This window comes from Neovison vison, chromosome 1 (assembly GCF_020171115.1).
Source record: "Neovison vison isolate M4711 chromosome 1, ASM_NN_V1, whole genome shotgun sequence".
In the NCBI taxonomy this organism is placed as follows: Eukaryota; Metazoa; Chordata; class Mammalia; order Carnivora; family Mustelidae; genus Neogale; species Neogale vison.
The window spans coordinates 56,269,537-56,284,994 of record NC_058091.1 but is presented as its reverse complement, the minus strand read 5'-3'; the positions used below and the strand labels follow the sequence as shown (position 1 = coordinate 56,284,994).

The 15,458-nt window shown below is 35.7% G+C and overlaps 1 protein-coding gene across 1 annotated transcript in view; it reads left to right on the top strand.

The window, feature by feature from the left end:
• ADGB (androglobin) overlaps window positions 1-15,458 on the top strand; it is a 170,805-nt gene that overhangs the window by 30,283 nt on the left and 125,064 nt on the right. The window contains exons 3-5 of the mRNA XM_044247121.1: window positions 2,411-2,503; window positions 5,370-5,441; window positions 7,476-7,685. Of these exons, the coding sequence (XP_044103056.1) occupies window positions 2,411-2,503; window positions 5,370-5,441; window positions 7,476-7,685 (375 nt within the window). The remainder of the gene's footprint in view (window positions 1-2,410; window positions 2,504-5,369; window positions 5,442-7,475; window positions 7,686-15,458) is intronic.

The window sequence follows — 15,458 nt, the reverse complement described above, 5'->3', positions numbered from 1 at the left end:
AAATCCCAGAGGTAATTACAGAACCACAATCTGAATGTTTCCCATATAATTTTATTTTAAGACATTTAACCAAATCCTAAGCTATATATGTGAAGATTTTTGCTGCCGAGCAAATGAGTAAAAAACAACAGTTTGGAAGTTAAATAACGGAAAATATTTCATGATGCTATGGCAAGAGATTGGAATTTAGGGTATACCAAGGTGAAGGGACTCAGACACTCCAGCTTTTCAGTGAGTACCCAAACATGGCGATAGCATTCTGTGTTGAGTAAGGGTAAACCAAGCCTACACCAGCCCAGTCAAACCCTGAGACCCAGTGTTGATGGGGTCAAGTTCATTTTGTACTTTGATGCCAGAAAGGATGAAATCCTCCTCTCTGGAGGAAGGCATCATTATTTAGGACCATATACATTTTTATATGCAACATTTATCATACAACCCAAATTTATCACACATGAGAAGTGTGATAAAAAAGTGGCTGAAAAAACAAGAGGAAAATTAAATAATAGAAATAGATCCATGAGTGACTCTGATTTGGGGTTGTCAGATAAGGGACTTTAAAATAACTGAATTATTTGTAAGGGAGGAAAACAAAACAACATGAGGCAACCCCAGAAGTCTAGTGTGTCTCTTGGAAACGTCAGTCTATTGTTCAGGGACTCATTCTTGGATCATTTTGACGAGATATTGGGATTGCCTTTATCTTCATTCAAAGTATTTCAGGATCTTAAATATACTCCAGATACACATAGACACTTTGTGAAAAAGCTCAGACAGGTCCCTCAAATGTAACCAATTACTCAGGTCACACTAGCATTTGAATAAAAATGTGATTACCATAAAAATCACAAAATAGTATTTACTTTCCCCTGTCACTATTAACTCAGGTGAAATTTAGTACTCCTTATTTTTCAGTACAGATAGTTTATATTCCTACAGCATTGTTTTTGTACTCCCAGCACTTTCCATTTTCTGTAAGGCTCACCGCCACAACTTAACTATTTTAGGATCTGTGAGAACTTTTACACAGTAGCTACTTGAAATCTAATTTGCTATATTGCTAGCGTTTGAGAGTAGATATTTGGATATCATTCTTCCTCCAGAGCTCACTAACTGACCCATTCTAAGGACTCAAAAATTAATAAATTAATTGCATTCCTGGACACTTACCTCTGAGAAATGGAAACTTATGTTCATATAAAAACCTGTAAGCTATATCCAAAAATTTATAGCAGCTTTATAAGTAAGAGCCGCAAATTAGAAACAGCCCAAATGTCCTTCAATGAACAGATGGTAAACAAACAAACAAATATCCATATCATGAAATATTGCTCATCAATAAACAAAACAAACTGCAAATTGATACTTGCAACAGCTTGAATGAATTGAATATCCCGGGAATTAGGCAGAGAGAGAAAAAAGCCAATCCAGAATGTTACATGATATATGATTCCATTCATATAACATTATTTTTTTGGGAAGATTTATTATTTGTTTATTTGAGAGAGAGTGCATGCGTGGGAGATCAGAGAAAGGGGCAGAGGGGGGAGGAGTGAGAATCTCAAGCAGATTCCCTGCTGAGCACAGAGCCCAAAGCAGGACTTGATCTCACGACCCCAAGATCATGACCAGAGCTGAAACCAAGAGTCAGACGCTTAACCAACTGAGTCACCCAGGTGCCCCTCATATAACACTATTGAAATGATAAAAAGAGACCAGATTAATGATTGCCAGGTGGTAGGGATTAAACAGGTGGTAAGGGGGTGGGAGGGCATAAAAGGGCCTAGGAAGGATCCTTGTGTTCCTGGAACTGTGGTATACCATGACCGTCAACATCAGTATCCTGGTTGTGACATTGCACTCTGGTTTTGGAAGATTTCCCACTGGAGAAACTGAGTAGACAGAATACAGGAACTCTCTTTATTATTTCACAGCATGAGTTGTGAATCTATAATTATCTCAAAATAAAATGTTTAATTTTAAAAATTAATAAATGAAAGTCAGATCCAAGTTTCAAAAATTTCACTGGCATACAATCATATTTATGATTTTTTAATTTTCTCAAGTAAAAACAAGAACAATCTTTTCAGTGCAAAATATGTTCATATCTGGCCCACCCAAATTGCTTTCCTACCATACCTACCTCACATTCCAAAGCAGCTCATGCTCATTTTGATTGCATCCTCTGCAATAAAATGTTACTCAACAATTGAGGTTTTGTTCACTAAATACTTCCATATTCACCAAATACTCCATGAGATACTTCTGAGAGCAAGTATACAAATTGCTCTATAAATGCATATTTATTGGTTGAATCTATGAACTTACTGATTTTTATTAGGATTGAGTTAGTTTCATATTTTTAGAATCATATGGAGACAAAAAACTCAATATATATTTTTTTATATAGCATTTTTTTGAAGACCCCGAAGGAAAGATTGAATTACCACCATCGTTGAAAATTTATTCCTGGAAACGTCCACAGGATTTTTTAATTAATCGGGTAAGAAACATTTTCACTATTGAACAAAATACATGTTAACTGTGGGCTATAATATCCTAGTTATGAAAATTCTCATTTTTAAAACAATGTAGGGTAAATTTTTCCCATATTATTTAGTAAGAAAAAGGAATTACTTTTTGACATTTAATAGAAATAAATGTGTATCAGCATAGTTTAATATCACTTGTACTGGCTCCCAAGAGCATATTGAAATTTTGTGTAAAGTCTTGAGTTTTTTTTTTTTTTCTTTTTTACATGATATCAAAGAAGAGCCTAAAACGTGTGGGAAGTTATTCCTTAATTTCTGACTGACAGAATTGCCCTTTACTGCTGCTTAGCAGGAATTTATGTGACTTGAAGGTCTGTTTACTCTAGTGTTTACCAGCGTTAATTTTCTAGCCCAGGAGACTGGCACTTGGCTCTCTGCATTTCAGGTATTCCTGAAGCATTTCCCAAGGGCCATCTTCAATTCTGGACTTGACACCCAGACACTTGAGTCACATTGACTGGGATATCTCCAGAGAAGCCATCCTTTAAAATAGCATTATGTACATGAAAACTTTAGATCCACTGGTCTGCCTTCTTAATAGTCATGTTAGTTTGAACATATTTGCTGTGTCCAAGGGTCTAATTATCACTAACTCCTTTTTTTTAGTTTATGACTCTCCTAGAATTTTCATTTAATGCACGGAAAGCCAGTAGGCTAAAATTGTTATTTAGTGTTAATGAAATGGTTGTAAAGGAGCTGATTCTTCCATCGATTATGGAATCCACTGAATCACTTTCACACAAAGTGATTTTATTCCTAAAATTTTTAGCCTTTATAAGCACCACTACTATTGCAAGAAAATATAATTTATGCACCATATTTTCAATTGCTGTTACTAGCCGAGGTCAGCTAATCCTAATTACAAATATATTTAGTAAAATAAAAGAATAATATATTTCAACAGAATATTTATTGAATGCCTACTTGTAAGATATTTTAAATAAATCAAATGTCCATGAACCAAGACTTTAAATTACTTATAATGTTAGATAATACTGGTATGAAGAATGTAAGTTCTTTGGTGTTAATATAGTGCACTTAATAATAGTGTATTATTCATAATATTCAGGCTCTGTGCAGTGGAAGTGCAGGGTTTACATTCCACGCAAATAAAGGATATTAAGTCCCTAAAGTGAGAGTGTTTCAAATGTGAATAAGTAGAAAAGTTTTACACCACCTTTTTCTTTTTAACATACTTTAGTTCTGAGAGATAACACTTGTATTATAAGTGAATTCATCCATTGTTGGTGGTAACACTTCTCCTGACATTTATCGTAATGTTGCTGCCCAACTCAACACCTCTGTTCTGTGCTGACCTCTTCCTCTTGATCTTGTGCATGAACTCCTCTTGGAGTGTGGACCAGAATAGCCACAGCTGAAAGTCTAGCTAGCTAGGATAGTCTTATAATAATGTTTTTTAAGTTTTAATGTCTAGATCCACAGTGGTAAGTATATTTTACATGGAAATAACTGTGGGCATACAGAAAGCTCAGACAAAAATTTAGCAAAACAATATCGACCTTCCTACATGAGATTGACTCTATTCTACTCTAAGCCAAATATGAAGTTGGAGGACACGATTTAAGTCAGAGAGAAGCTAAGTTATGAACAAACTTAAAAGCCTTGATTCAAGATATCACAATCAACATGGGCTATACAGCTGAGGAAGTTAACAAGCTCTGACCACTGAAGGAATGATCAGTTTTGTATATTTCTGAGAATCAGGTGTGGATGGTTCAGGTCCTTGAGTAATGATGATATTGAGCAGATGTAAATTGTCTGAAGATGGATTCTGTCTCAAGGACGGGTGTAGGGAATAAAGACCTCCGTAGAGACGTCTACTTAATATTTGCTGTCTTTTACACACCATCAGTTTCTATCTTATATCGATTGGCAGGCAGCTATTAAGACTCCACCTCAAATTTCAGTTATTCAATATTTAATCTATAATCAATTTTAATCGAACTTACTATGATCACAAATTATAAATTAAGAGTCAACTCAGGCCTTCAAGGTAGTTTGGGTTAATTTCTCTCAGACATAAAGAAATATTTTATTGAGTATTCAAGACATAAAGAAATATTTTATTAAGTTTTCAAGATGCTCGTTATACATGTCATTGAGTGTAGTTGATGACAGTAGTTTCCATGAAAATCTTTTATTAATCAAAACCATATTTATGTTAATTTGATATGTTAAGTATATAAGCTTGATATGAATTGTAACAAATTTTTAAAAACTGTTATAAATCATATGTTCCCTTATTATGTTTATTCCTTAGTGATCTAAACATACAAAAGCATCTTTAGATATATACCAATTAAATAATGACCACCATATGATTTTTTTAAAGATAAGAGGATTTGAAATTTGGCAAGATTTTAAAGAGCTGTCATACCTAGTATGTTTTATCAAAGGGATGAAGATATTTTTCCTGCTAGCATGTGTTAACTAAGCTTTAGGTTTAACTTGAAAGGCTAATTTAAATTTTGTCATTTTTTTAAACTCTCAGACTGTGCGTGTATGCATGCTGAGACCAAATGCATATATCTTATAACATTTCAAATGTATATGAAAATACTGCGTTTGATAGGCATTACATTATGAAGTGAATGGCAGCCATAGCTCTAAAAGGGTTATCTTATGGAATAATGAGCTTCACTTATTTTTTTTTCTTTTCTTTTAATTCCTCTGGTTGTGAGAAATGAGATCAGATTTGACTTGTTTATATTGCATGAGACTATATTTCATTCAGCTACTTTTCCTTTATTTTTCCTAATGAGGAATATCTCTTTTTACATATATTTTTAATTTCAGGCTCCAGTAGTTGTGAGAAATGAAATCCTGTTTGATTTGTTTTCAGCAAATGAACATTTACTCTGCAGCGAGGTATGTAAGGAACTTTTAACTGAAGCCTGTTTTCAGGCTTCATTTTCCAGACCTGCTTAAAACAATTCCCAGACCGTCAATTTCAGTTCTCCCTTGCTCACCTCTAAGTTTTGGTGTAACTCAGTATTTTATACACCAGACATTCAAAGAGGTAGAGAAGCCTCTTCAATTAAGTTTAATGAGCAGATGGTGGGAAAATGTTAGCATTAGCTTTGCTGTGCCCCTACTCTCCTGCCCCATAAACCCACAGTAGCTGGGGTCTCATGATCTGGGCTTTCTCCTCTTAGTGCAAGTGCCCAGCGATGGACATGAAGTTGCTTGGAACTTGCTCAACATAGTGCTCAAGGGCACGGTGTCCTGATGTTGTTTGTCTTGCTATTACAGGGAAAATCTCACGTAAACACTTCTATCTCTCCACCCTGGGTTTTCTCCATCAGAAGCAGACTCTGTTCCACTTCCCTAAGACAGTTATGTCAGAAGTAGGTCTTTTCATTTAAAATTATTTTCTCCCAGAAAAAAATTCTGTGCCAGTGAGAATTAATAGTCATTATTGATTCAAACACTTTGCCTTTCTTATCTTAAATATCTTTATTTTAAAAGATTTTTATTTATTTATTTGACAGAGAAAGATCACAAGTAGGCAGAGAGGTAGGCAGAAAGAGAAGATGAGAGAGAGGGAAGCAGGCTACCTGCTGAGCAAAGAGCCCGATGTGGGACTTGATCCCAGGACCCTGAGATCATGACCTTAGCTGAAGGCAGCGGCTTAACCCACTGAGCCACCCAGGAACCCATCTTATCTTAAATATCTTGACCAAGATTAAAGTCAAAACATTTCTTTCTTCAACCAGGTTGTACTGAGTAGTATAATGTTATCTCTAAAGTGTTTTATATTTTATATTTTAGTCTAAAATATGCTTATTTTATAACCCAAAGCATGCATAGACTTCCGCTTTTCATTTTTAAAGGAAGTATAAAATATTCTAGCAAAATTCCCAGGTATACATACAGAAGATACTTGATTTACCTTTCATTTTCAACTAAACTAAACTTGAAGAAACGTCCTAGATAATGTAAATTAAGGAAAACATGAATCTTATAAGGTTAGTCTCAAGTATTTAATCTTCTTATAAACCAGGCAGTTAAACGCAAGACGATTATTTCAGAAAATCCCATGCTACTAGGGTAATGTCTTTACTTAACAACCACTGTGACCCAGAGATTTTTTTTTATACATTGTTTCTATTCCCTATAAAATGCTGAAAAGTAGATAGCATAATCTGCATTTTACAGACAGCATTACATAAATTGCAATTTAAAGATGGTGAAATGACATTCCCCAGAGCAGAAGGATCTGAAGGGAGATTCAAATCCTGGTCTGTTTCCACTGCAAAGCTCAACTCCCCACTGCGTCTTGTTGCCCATTGAAAATTCTGCAAGTGGGAATTTTGTTCAGAGCCCTTCTGCCCCCGCAGATTGGCATATGAAATATGAGACTTAGAGGATATTTAAATGTGTGTGCAATTTTCTTTCTCATATCTCATTTCTTGTCTTCTTGATCCTATTGACATAGAAGAGATCATTTTCTTTGCATACTTCTCAACGTTTACAGAGGGGTAGCTTAATCGTTTATAAAATGTTAATCCCAAAATAATATCACTGCTCTCAGGAGCATTCTCTCTCTCTCTCTCTCTCTCTGTGTGTGTGTGTCTCACACACACACGCACACACAGTTGAAATGAAGATCAATGTCAAAAGGAAGTCGATGTCAAACCACTAGTAGTTTACTCTGGAAGACAGCTCTTAGCTGAGTGTGTTTAATATTAAGTCTTTTTAGCGTGTATTGTGACTATATTTCCTGACAACAAAGGCAAGAGCCATGACTTTATTCTGTAGATCGGAAATCAAAATGTGAAGCACAAGTAGAATTTAATATGAAAAAGTAGATTGGAAATAGATTTTGACTTGTTTCCCACCTAAATTACAGTACCAACAATTGAAGAACAACTGATTAACACGAATGGCTTTTGTCTCTAGCTGATGAGATGGATTATCAGCGAAATCTATGCAGTGTGGAAGATCTTCAATGGAGCTACTTTGAACAATTATTTTAAAGGGAATGCAGGGGAACCCCCTCTTCTCATCTGGAAGCCCTGGGAACACATCTATTCTCTGTGCAAGGCTGTGAAAGGTCACATGCCTTTATTCAATAACTATGGGAAGTATATCGTGAAACTTTATTGGATGGTAAGTTAGTTTACATTCATGTGCATTGAAATTCGTCTGACCTTCATATTGAAATATATTTGTCTTACACGCTGTTACCTAGGCTATTACAAGATACAGGACATCAATTGTGCAGACACTGGAAAGATAGGTCCTACGTGTGTAATTTGGGGTCAATAACAAACATCGTTGTTTGTCCTAGACCCCAATCCCACATGCTTTTTATACTGCACTTGCTTGGACCATGGAAGGGTGGTCCTCTGCTATCTGTCCTGTCAGGCAGGTGGCCTGGGTGGACAGGTGGATGCATGGGGCTCTCTTCCTTCGTCCTTTGTCTGTGATTGTGGATGGGGTCTTGAGCATAGGGAGTGCTTGAGCCTGGTCCGTTCTTTCTCTCCTGGTATTTGCTGCTCCTGAGGGGCCTGGTCCCACCCAGGCTTTGCCCTAAATTTGAGATTTGTACTCAAGTTAACAAATCTTGGCTTGACAAGACGTTTTTGCTTCTGCCTGAAAAGGAACAAATGGGATAGTAGAAATAGAGAATTTTAAAAAAATCTCCTAGTTAATAAGGCAAAGTAGGCTCACACCACATTCGGCAAGACTAGATTACTAAACACCTTTGAGTTTTTGTTGGTGGCTTCTTTCTAAAGGCCCAGACTCACAGGCAGGGCCAGCTACATGTTTTACAGAGCCCCTTGTTAAAATGAAAATTATTAAGAATGTCAATATGGTGATAGTAGTACTTAAAAAAAAAAAGAGCATAGAGTCCTTCTAAGCGTGAGGTTCCTTGTGACTGTACAGGTTGTACACCCCTGAAGCTGGTCCTAGTCACTAAGGAAGAATGTTCTTGAACATTTGAGGATGTGGAGAAGTATGAAAAGTTAATCATTCCATTCTGTATTTCTAAAGAACATGTTTTACCCAGGGAGCCTGGGCCAATCTTTCCTGGGATGGGGGATGCTGAAAGGCCAATGCTTAGGAATTAATAGGATCATTACAGCAGGAAGGTAAGAGTAAAGAAGGTGGTATTAGCCTCTGATCTCTAAAATAGGATTCTTGGTGTTTTGATGTTTAGTGCAAGACAACAGACTTTGAAAGTAAAAACTTTGTGAGGAGTTGAAAGTGACTTCCTAAATGTCTTTGTCTTCCTTATTTACCAAGCAGGAGGCAGATTTGGTAGACAAGAGTTCAAAGTTTTAATGTGCACCACGGAGTGAGAGTGAGGCTGTGGTGTTAAGAAGGTGGGTGCCCCGTGAGTATGGATGAGAGATTACAGAGAGAAGGCGAACACAGAGGTCAAAAGTCAGGGTATTTGCCTCCTTCCCCATTTTCCACACATTTGCTTACACTTGAGGTAGGAGCAAGTTCAAAATCATTAAGTATTACAAAGCAGCATCAGTAGAATATTAGACCAACCCCATTAGTTTCTCTTTCTCTGCTTCTTGACATCCTTCCTTCTTTGCAAATTTCCTTCTGGACAGAGGTCAACCTGTATTAACACTACATCTCATTTTACAAAGACACGGTGATTTATTTCTCTTTAATTGTAGTGATTCCTCATAAGCCCAAACCCACCTGGGTTCAGAATTAAAACAAAAATATTTACCCCAATTTGAAATTTCACTCTGAACCAATCATTGAAGCAGTCTAGAAAAGGTAGCCCTGGGGAAAGGAAGGGCATGATGTCCAGTGGCTTCTTCTAGTTTCTCACTGGTCTCTCCTGAGGAATGGCTTGTGGGGCTTGCTGCTAAGCTGTTGAGCACTGAGCTAGAACTTGTTCCATATGAATTATTTTTGTAGACAATTTGTTGACCTGAGCTGAAATCAGAGCTGGACACTGACCGATGGAGCCACCCAAGTACCCCCTTTCTTATCCTTTTTAAATACCATATTGCTTTAGTTGTCACGAATTTATTGTTTGATTTAATATTTTAGAACAAAATCCACCTAAAATTTTTTTGCTTCAATATTTTCTTAACACATATGTTTTTTGAATAAACATTTTTGTTGGTATTTATCTCAACACATTTATAATAATGTATCCTTTATTTCCTCTATAAAAGGGTTTAGTGTTTATCATCCTGCTCAACTTCTCTCTTGAGCATTTTATTTTCATCCATCTTTCATTCAGCTGGAATGTGCATTCCAGAATTTTATTCATTTAGAATATATATGCTGTATATTTTGGGTCATTTTAAATACTGAGGTCTATTTCCCTTTATATATGATTATTATATGAATGTAATTTGCTTACATATGGAATACTTGGATAATACCATTTTGTTTTAGAACACTACAGCCAGTGTCTGCATATCCTCTCAGTTTAATGTTAAAAGCACTCATTTACTCTATATCTTATCTGAAACCCTAATACCTTATCTCACCAGTCCCTGCTTCATTTTTTTCCCAGAGCACTGGAGTATGGAGTACCCCATCCCCCATCCTCCTAGTGAATTCATCAGTGTATGTAAAAATATACAAGAAGCTATAGCCCTCTAGATGCTTTCTTTATTCAGGCATTTTGCTTCAATGTATATTTCTTATATTCATAAATTGGTCCAACCTACAGGTTTTTTTTTTTATTACTAAAGTACAGAAGACACACAAGTTACCTTAGTTTCAGGTATACAGCATAACAATTCACGAAGTTTATCCATTAGGCTATGCTCACCACAAGTGTAGCTGTCACCTTTCAACTGTCATACTGCCATTGACTGTGTTCCCCATGCTGTGTCTTTTATTCCCATGACTTATTCTTTCCATAACTGGAAGCCTGCATCTCCCACTCCCCTTCACCCGTTTTGCCCATCCTCCCATACTCTCACTTCCTCCACTCTAGCAACCACCAGTTTGTTCTCTGCATTTATGGGTCTCTTTCTGCTTTTTGCTTGTTATTTTATTCATTTATTTTTGTTTTTGTTTTTGTTTTTTGCTTTTATGCAGAAGTGAAATCATATGGTATTTGTCTTTCTCTGACTGACTTATTTCACTTAGCGTGGTACTACCCTCTAGGTCCATCCATGTTGTCACAAAGGGCAAGATCTCATTCTTCTTTATGGCTGAGTAATATTCCAGAGTGTGTGTGTGTGTGTGTGTGTGTGTGTGTGTGTATCCCGCATCTTTTTCTATTCATGTATCAGTGGACACCAGGTTGCTTCCGTATCTTGGCTATTGTAAATAATGCTGCAATAAACATAGGGGTGCATATATCTTTTCAAATTAGTGTTTTAGTTTTCTTTGTTTTTCTAGTAGTGGAATTCCTGGATCATGTAGCATTTCTATTTTTAATTTTTTTGAGGAACCTCTATACTGTTTTCCACAAAGGCCGCAACAATTTACATTCCCACCAACAGTGCTCGAGGGTTTCTTTTTTCTCCAATATCCTCTTCAACACATGTTATTTCTTGTCTTTTTTATTCTACCCATTCAGTCACCTGTAAAGTGATATCTCATTGTGGTTCTGGTTTGCATTTCCCTGGTGATGAGTGATGTTGAGCATCTTTTCATGTGTCTGTTAACCTATATGTCTTATTTGGGAAAATGTCTATTTAGAATCCCTGTCAATTTATTAATTGGGGTATTTGTTTTTTGGTGCTGACTTGTATAAATTCTTTATTTATTCTGGATAATAACTCCTTACTGTAGATATCATTGGTAACTATCTTCTCCTACTCACTATGTTGCCCTTTTCATGGCTTTGTCTGCTGTGCAAAGCTTTTTATTTTGGTGTAGTCCCAATAGTTTATTTTTGCTTTTGTTTTCCTTGCCTTAGGAGGCATAGCTAGAAAAATGTTTCTACAGCTAATGTCAAAGAAATTACTGACTATGTTTTCTTCTGGAAGTTTTATAAATTCAGGTCTCATATGTAATCCATTTTTGAGGTCTTTCTTCCATTTAGAGTTTATTTTTGTGTATGGTGTAAGAAAGTGGTCCCATGTCATTCTTTTGCATGTAGCTGTCCAGTTTTCCCCAGCACCATTTATTGAAGACACTGCCCTTTCCCCATCATGTATTTTTGCCTCTTCCTTTGTCATAGATCAACTGACCATATAAGTATAGGTTTATTTCTGGACTCTTAGTTTTTTTTTTTTTTTATTTAATTATTTGACAGAAGGAGAGAGAGATCACAAGTAGGCAGAGAGGCAGACAGAAAGAAAGGGGAAAGCAGGCTCCCTGCTAAGCAGAGAGCCTAATGCGGGCCTCGATCCCAGGATCCTGGGATCATGACCTGAGCCGAAAGCAGAGGCTTAACCCACTGAGCCACCCAGGAGCCCCTGGGCTCTCTGTTCAATTCCATTGATCTATATATCTATTTTTGTGCCAGTACCATACTGTTCTGAGTACTAAGGATCATGGTATACCTGAAATCTGGGATTATGATACCTCCAGATTTGTTCTTCTTTCTCAAGATTGCTTGGGGCTACTTGGGGTCTTCTGTGGGTCCATACAAATTTTAATCTTATTTATTCTAGTTTGTGAAAAGTGTTGTTGGTATTTTGATAGGGATTGCATTGAATCTGTAGATTTCTTTCGGCAAGAAGGATATTTTAACAAAATTATTCTTCTAATCCATAAGCATGGGCTATCTTTCCATTTGTTTGTATCATCTTCAATTTTTTTTCATCAGTATTTTAAAGTTTTCAGAGTACAGGTCTTTCACCTCCCTCATTAAGTTTATTCCTAGGTATTTTGTTCTTTTGGGTATAATTGTAAATGGGATTGTTGTCTTAATTTCTCTATCTGCTACTTCATTATTAGTGTATAGAAACACACTGATTTTTATATATTAATTTTGTATCCACAAGTTTACTGAATTCATTTATTCTAATAGTTTAGTAGTAAAGTCTTTAAGATTTTCTATATATATATATATATAGCATCAAGTAATCTGCAAATATTGCCTTCAGTTCCTTTTGTAAGGTAAATACACAAGCCAGGTCACTCTACTCTCCTACTAGTTTTTCCCCATTTTGTTCTATTCTTTAAAATTGGAATTGTAGTCCTTGAAAGGATATCGAATACTGATAACAGGGATAATAAATAGATAGATGCAATTTTTACAGGGCAAAAAACAAGGACTTTGCTATCTCAGAGGCTGTATTCATGTGATAGGGAGATGGTACCTTGTTTTCTGGTTGGTAGAAATTTGTTCTCTCAGGGCCAGGGGCAAATATTTTTACTTGTTTCTACCTAATCCCCAGGTGGCAGGGCTCAGTCAACATCTATGTGCATGGCAGTTGTAATAAAGAATTAGAGTAACTTCTTTCTGACAAGATAGACATTTTTTTTCTTTTTAAAAATCGCTTTCTAGATATACACAATTTAATTTTTGACTTTTTCCTTCTAAATCTAGTTCAGTATTTATATGTCTATTCTTTGTTTTTCACTTCAAATATTTGAGAAACATATTCATAGCAATAAGCTCTGTAACCTTCTACTGCTTGATTTGGTATAAGGAGATGGACTCATCTTGGTTCTACACTTTTCCTTCCTCTGTCACCTCTCCTACACTTTGAGTCGTGTTCCCCTTGCTGTTTTTTTCTTTTTTTCCTTTTTGTCTTCAATTTCTTGATGCTTGCTCACCTTTTTGTTATTGGACACTGATTTTCCTTCTCTGCCTTCTTGCACATGTATCTCCTTCCCCTTTCCTACTGTTCCTCCAGGCATTTATCTTAATCATTCTTTGAAGCAAACCCTCCTGTCAGAAACTCTCTGCCTGACATTTAAGGTGCAGATTTTTACACCAGCATATCATTTTCCCCATAGAAGTATTTCTACTATTTCCAGTTTGGATTCTAAGGACCTGGAATCAAAGTTCTTCGACACCAGTCAGACAAATATTTGTTGAGGAGCATAAGGAACAATGTTATAAAACAGAGAAGTTCCTCTTTTCCTCTCCGTGGAAGTGATGGTACACAACTGGGACCACATGCAGCTGGGTCCTGTTCCCTCTGTTTTCAGCATTCCTCTGGCCCCTTGACAGAAGCAATGAAGTGAGCACTTTCCACTCACAACATGTGTTGCTCTCGACTGCTCTGCGGGGAGTGTCCCAGTGCTTTCATCTGTCTCTGAATAAACGGGAAAACATACACATTGGGACCAATAATTTTCTCCAGTCGCCATCAATCTATTGATATGTAAAAAAAAAAAGTATTAGCTTTTGTTTCTGATAGACCCTTGTACTTTTTAAGGACAAAATTATTGTCAAATTCAGAGTTTCTTAGATAGTAAGGTGCAGAAAACCACCAGTACCAACACGACCTTTTGCTTCCCGAGCCCCAGCCCCGACCCCCTGAGAGAAGTCTCTGGCCAAATCCGTGCACTCCAGCATTTGAAGCACACTCTCTCCCAGCCAGTGACATTTTTGTTCTTTAAGCTTCAGCAACAGTGTTTTCAAGATATATACCATGACAAATTATTTTTCTATCATTAAATTACTTTTTACAAAATAGAAATGTTTTTGTTATTTCATTATTATTAACACTGTAAATGCTTTTAGTAAAACAAGTTCAAACATTATTAAAATTGTTCAAAGTAGAGAATGAAAATTCATTATTGTTCTGCCTACATGGACAATCATAATAAATGACTTACGTGTATCTTCCTAAACATTTTTCTTATAAATATATGTAAGCCTTCTATATATAATTTAGAGTAATAGTGGGATGGGATGGTACTTCCTGTTCTGTAATGTATTTTTTTCCCCTAACTCTAGGTATTATTTATGCTAATATATATACTGATCTACCTTGTACTCCTTTGTTCAAATGTAACAATAACCATATATATTTTGTTAATTTCATCTTGACATTTAGATTATGACCAGTGTTTTACCAATACAATTCTGTAAAATAGCATCTTTGTGTATATATTTTGCCCATTTATATGACTATTTTTTTCTGGGATTTCTACATGTGGAATTATTTAATTATATACAAATTCTTAATTTTTATAAGTATATCCAAGCTACTCTTACATTTTAATTTCTGTGCAATTTGTATTTTATATAATTGGGATTTAAGTCTGGTATTTTATTACTTGTATACTCTGTTACTGTTATTTATTTATTTATTTTTTATCTGTTTCCTTTTTTCTGTGTGTTTCTTGAACATTCTTTGGGATTCCATTTTGAATTATTTCTGGTGTTTAGTATGTCTCTATGTATTACTTTTTTGTCTAGTAGTTGCTCTAGGGATTAAAATATACATGCTTAGCTTTTCACAGTCCACTAATAGCAGCATTTTGCCACTTGATATTGGAACATAGATACTTAACCATCATTTGGGCCCCTTTATCACCCTCCCTTTATAGCATAGCTGTCTAGATAGTTTCTTTCTACATAATCAGAACCTGCTCATAAGTACTGTTTTTAAATGTCAAATATAATTTTTAAAGCTCAAGAGGCAAAGAATACTTTATAACCATTTTGTATTATTGTATAGCCATACATAGCTTATACTTTATTTATAGCTATACATATGTTTATATTTTTTTCTTTGCTCTTTATTCATGCCTGATGTCCTAAGATTTCTTCCATTTCCTTTTTTTTTTTTTTTTTTTTAAATAAGAATTTCCTTTTACCATTCTTTTTTGGGGGCCAGTCTTCTGGTGATAAATTATCTTAACCTTTTTTGGTCTGGAAAAAAATTTTTTAAAAGGTTCATTTATTTATTTCAGTGAAAGAGATTGCAGAGAGTGAGCCAGAGGAAAAAGGAGAGTGAAGTTCAAGCAGACTTCACACTGAACACATAGCATAACTTGGGGCTCAATCTCACGACCCTGAGATCAAGATCT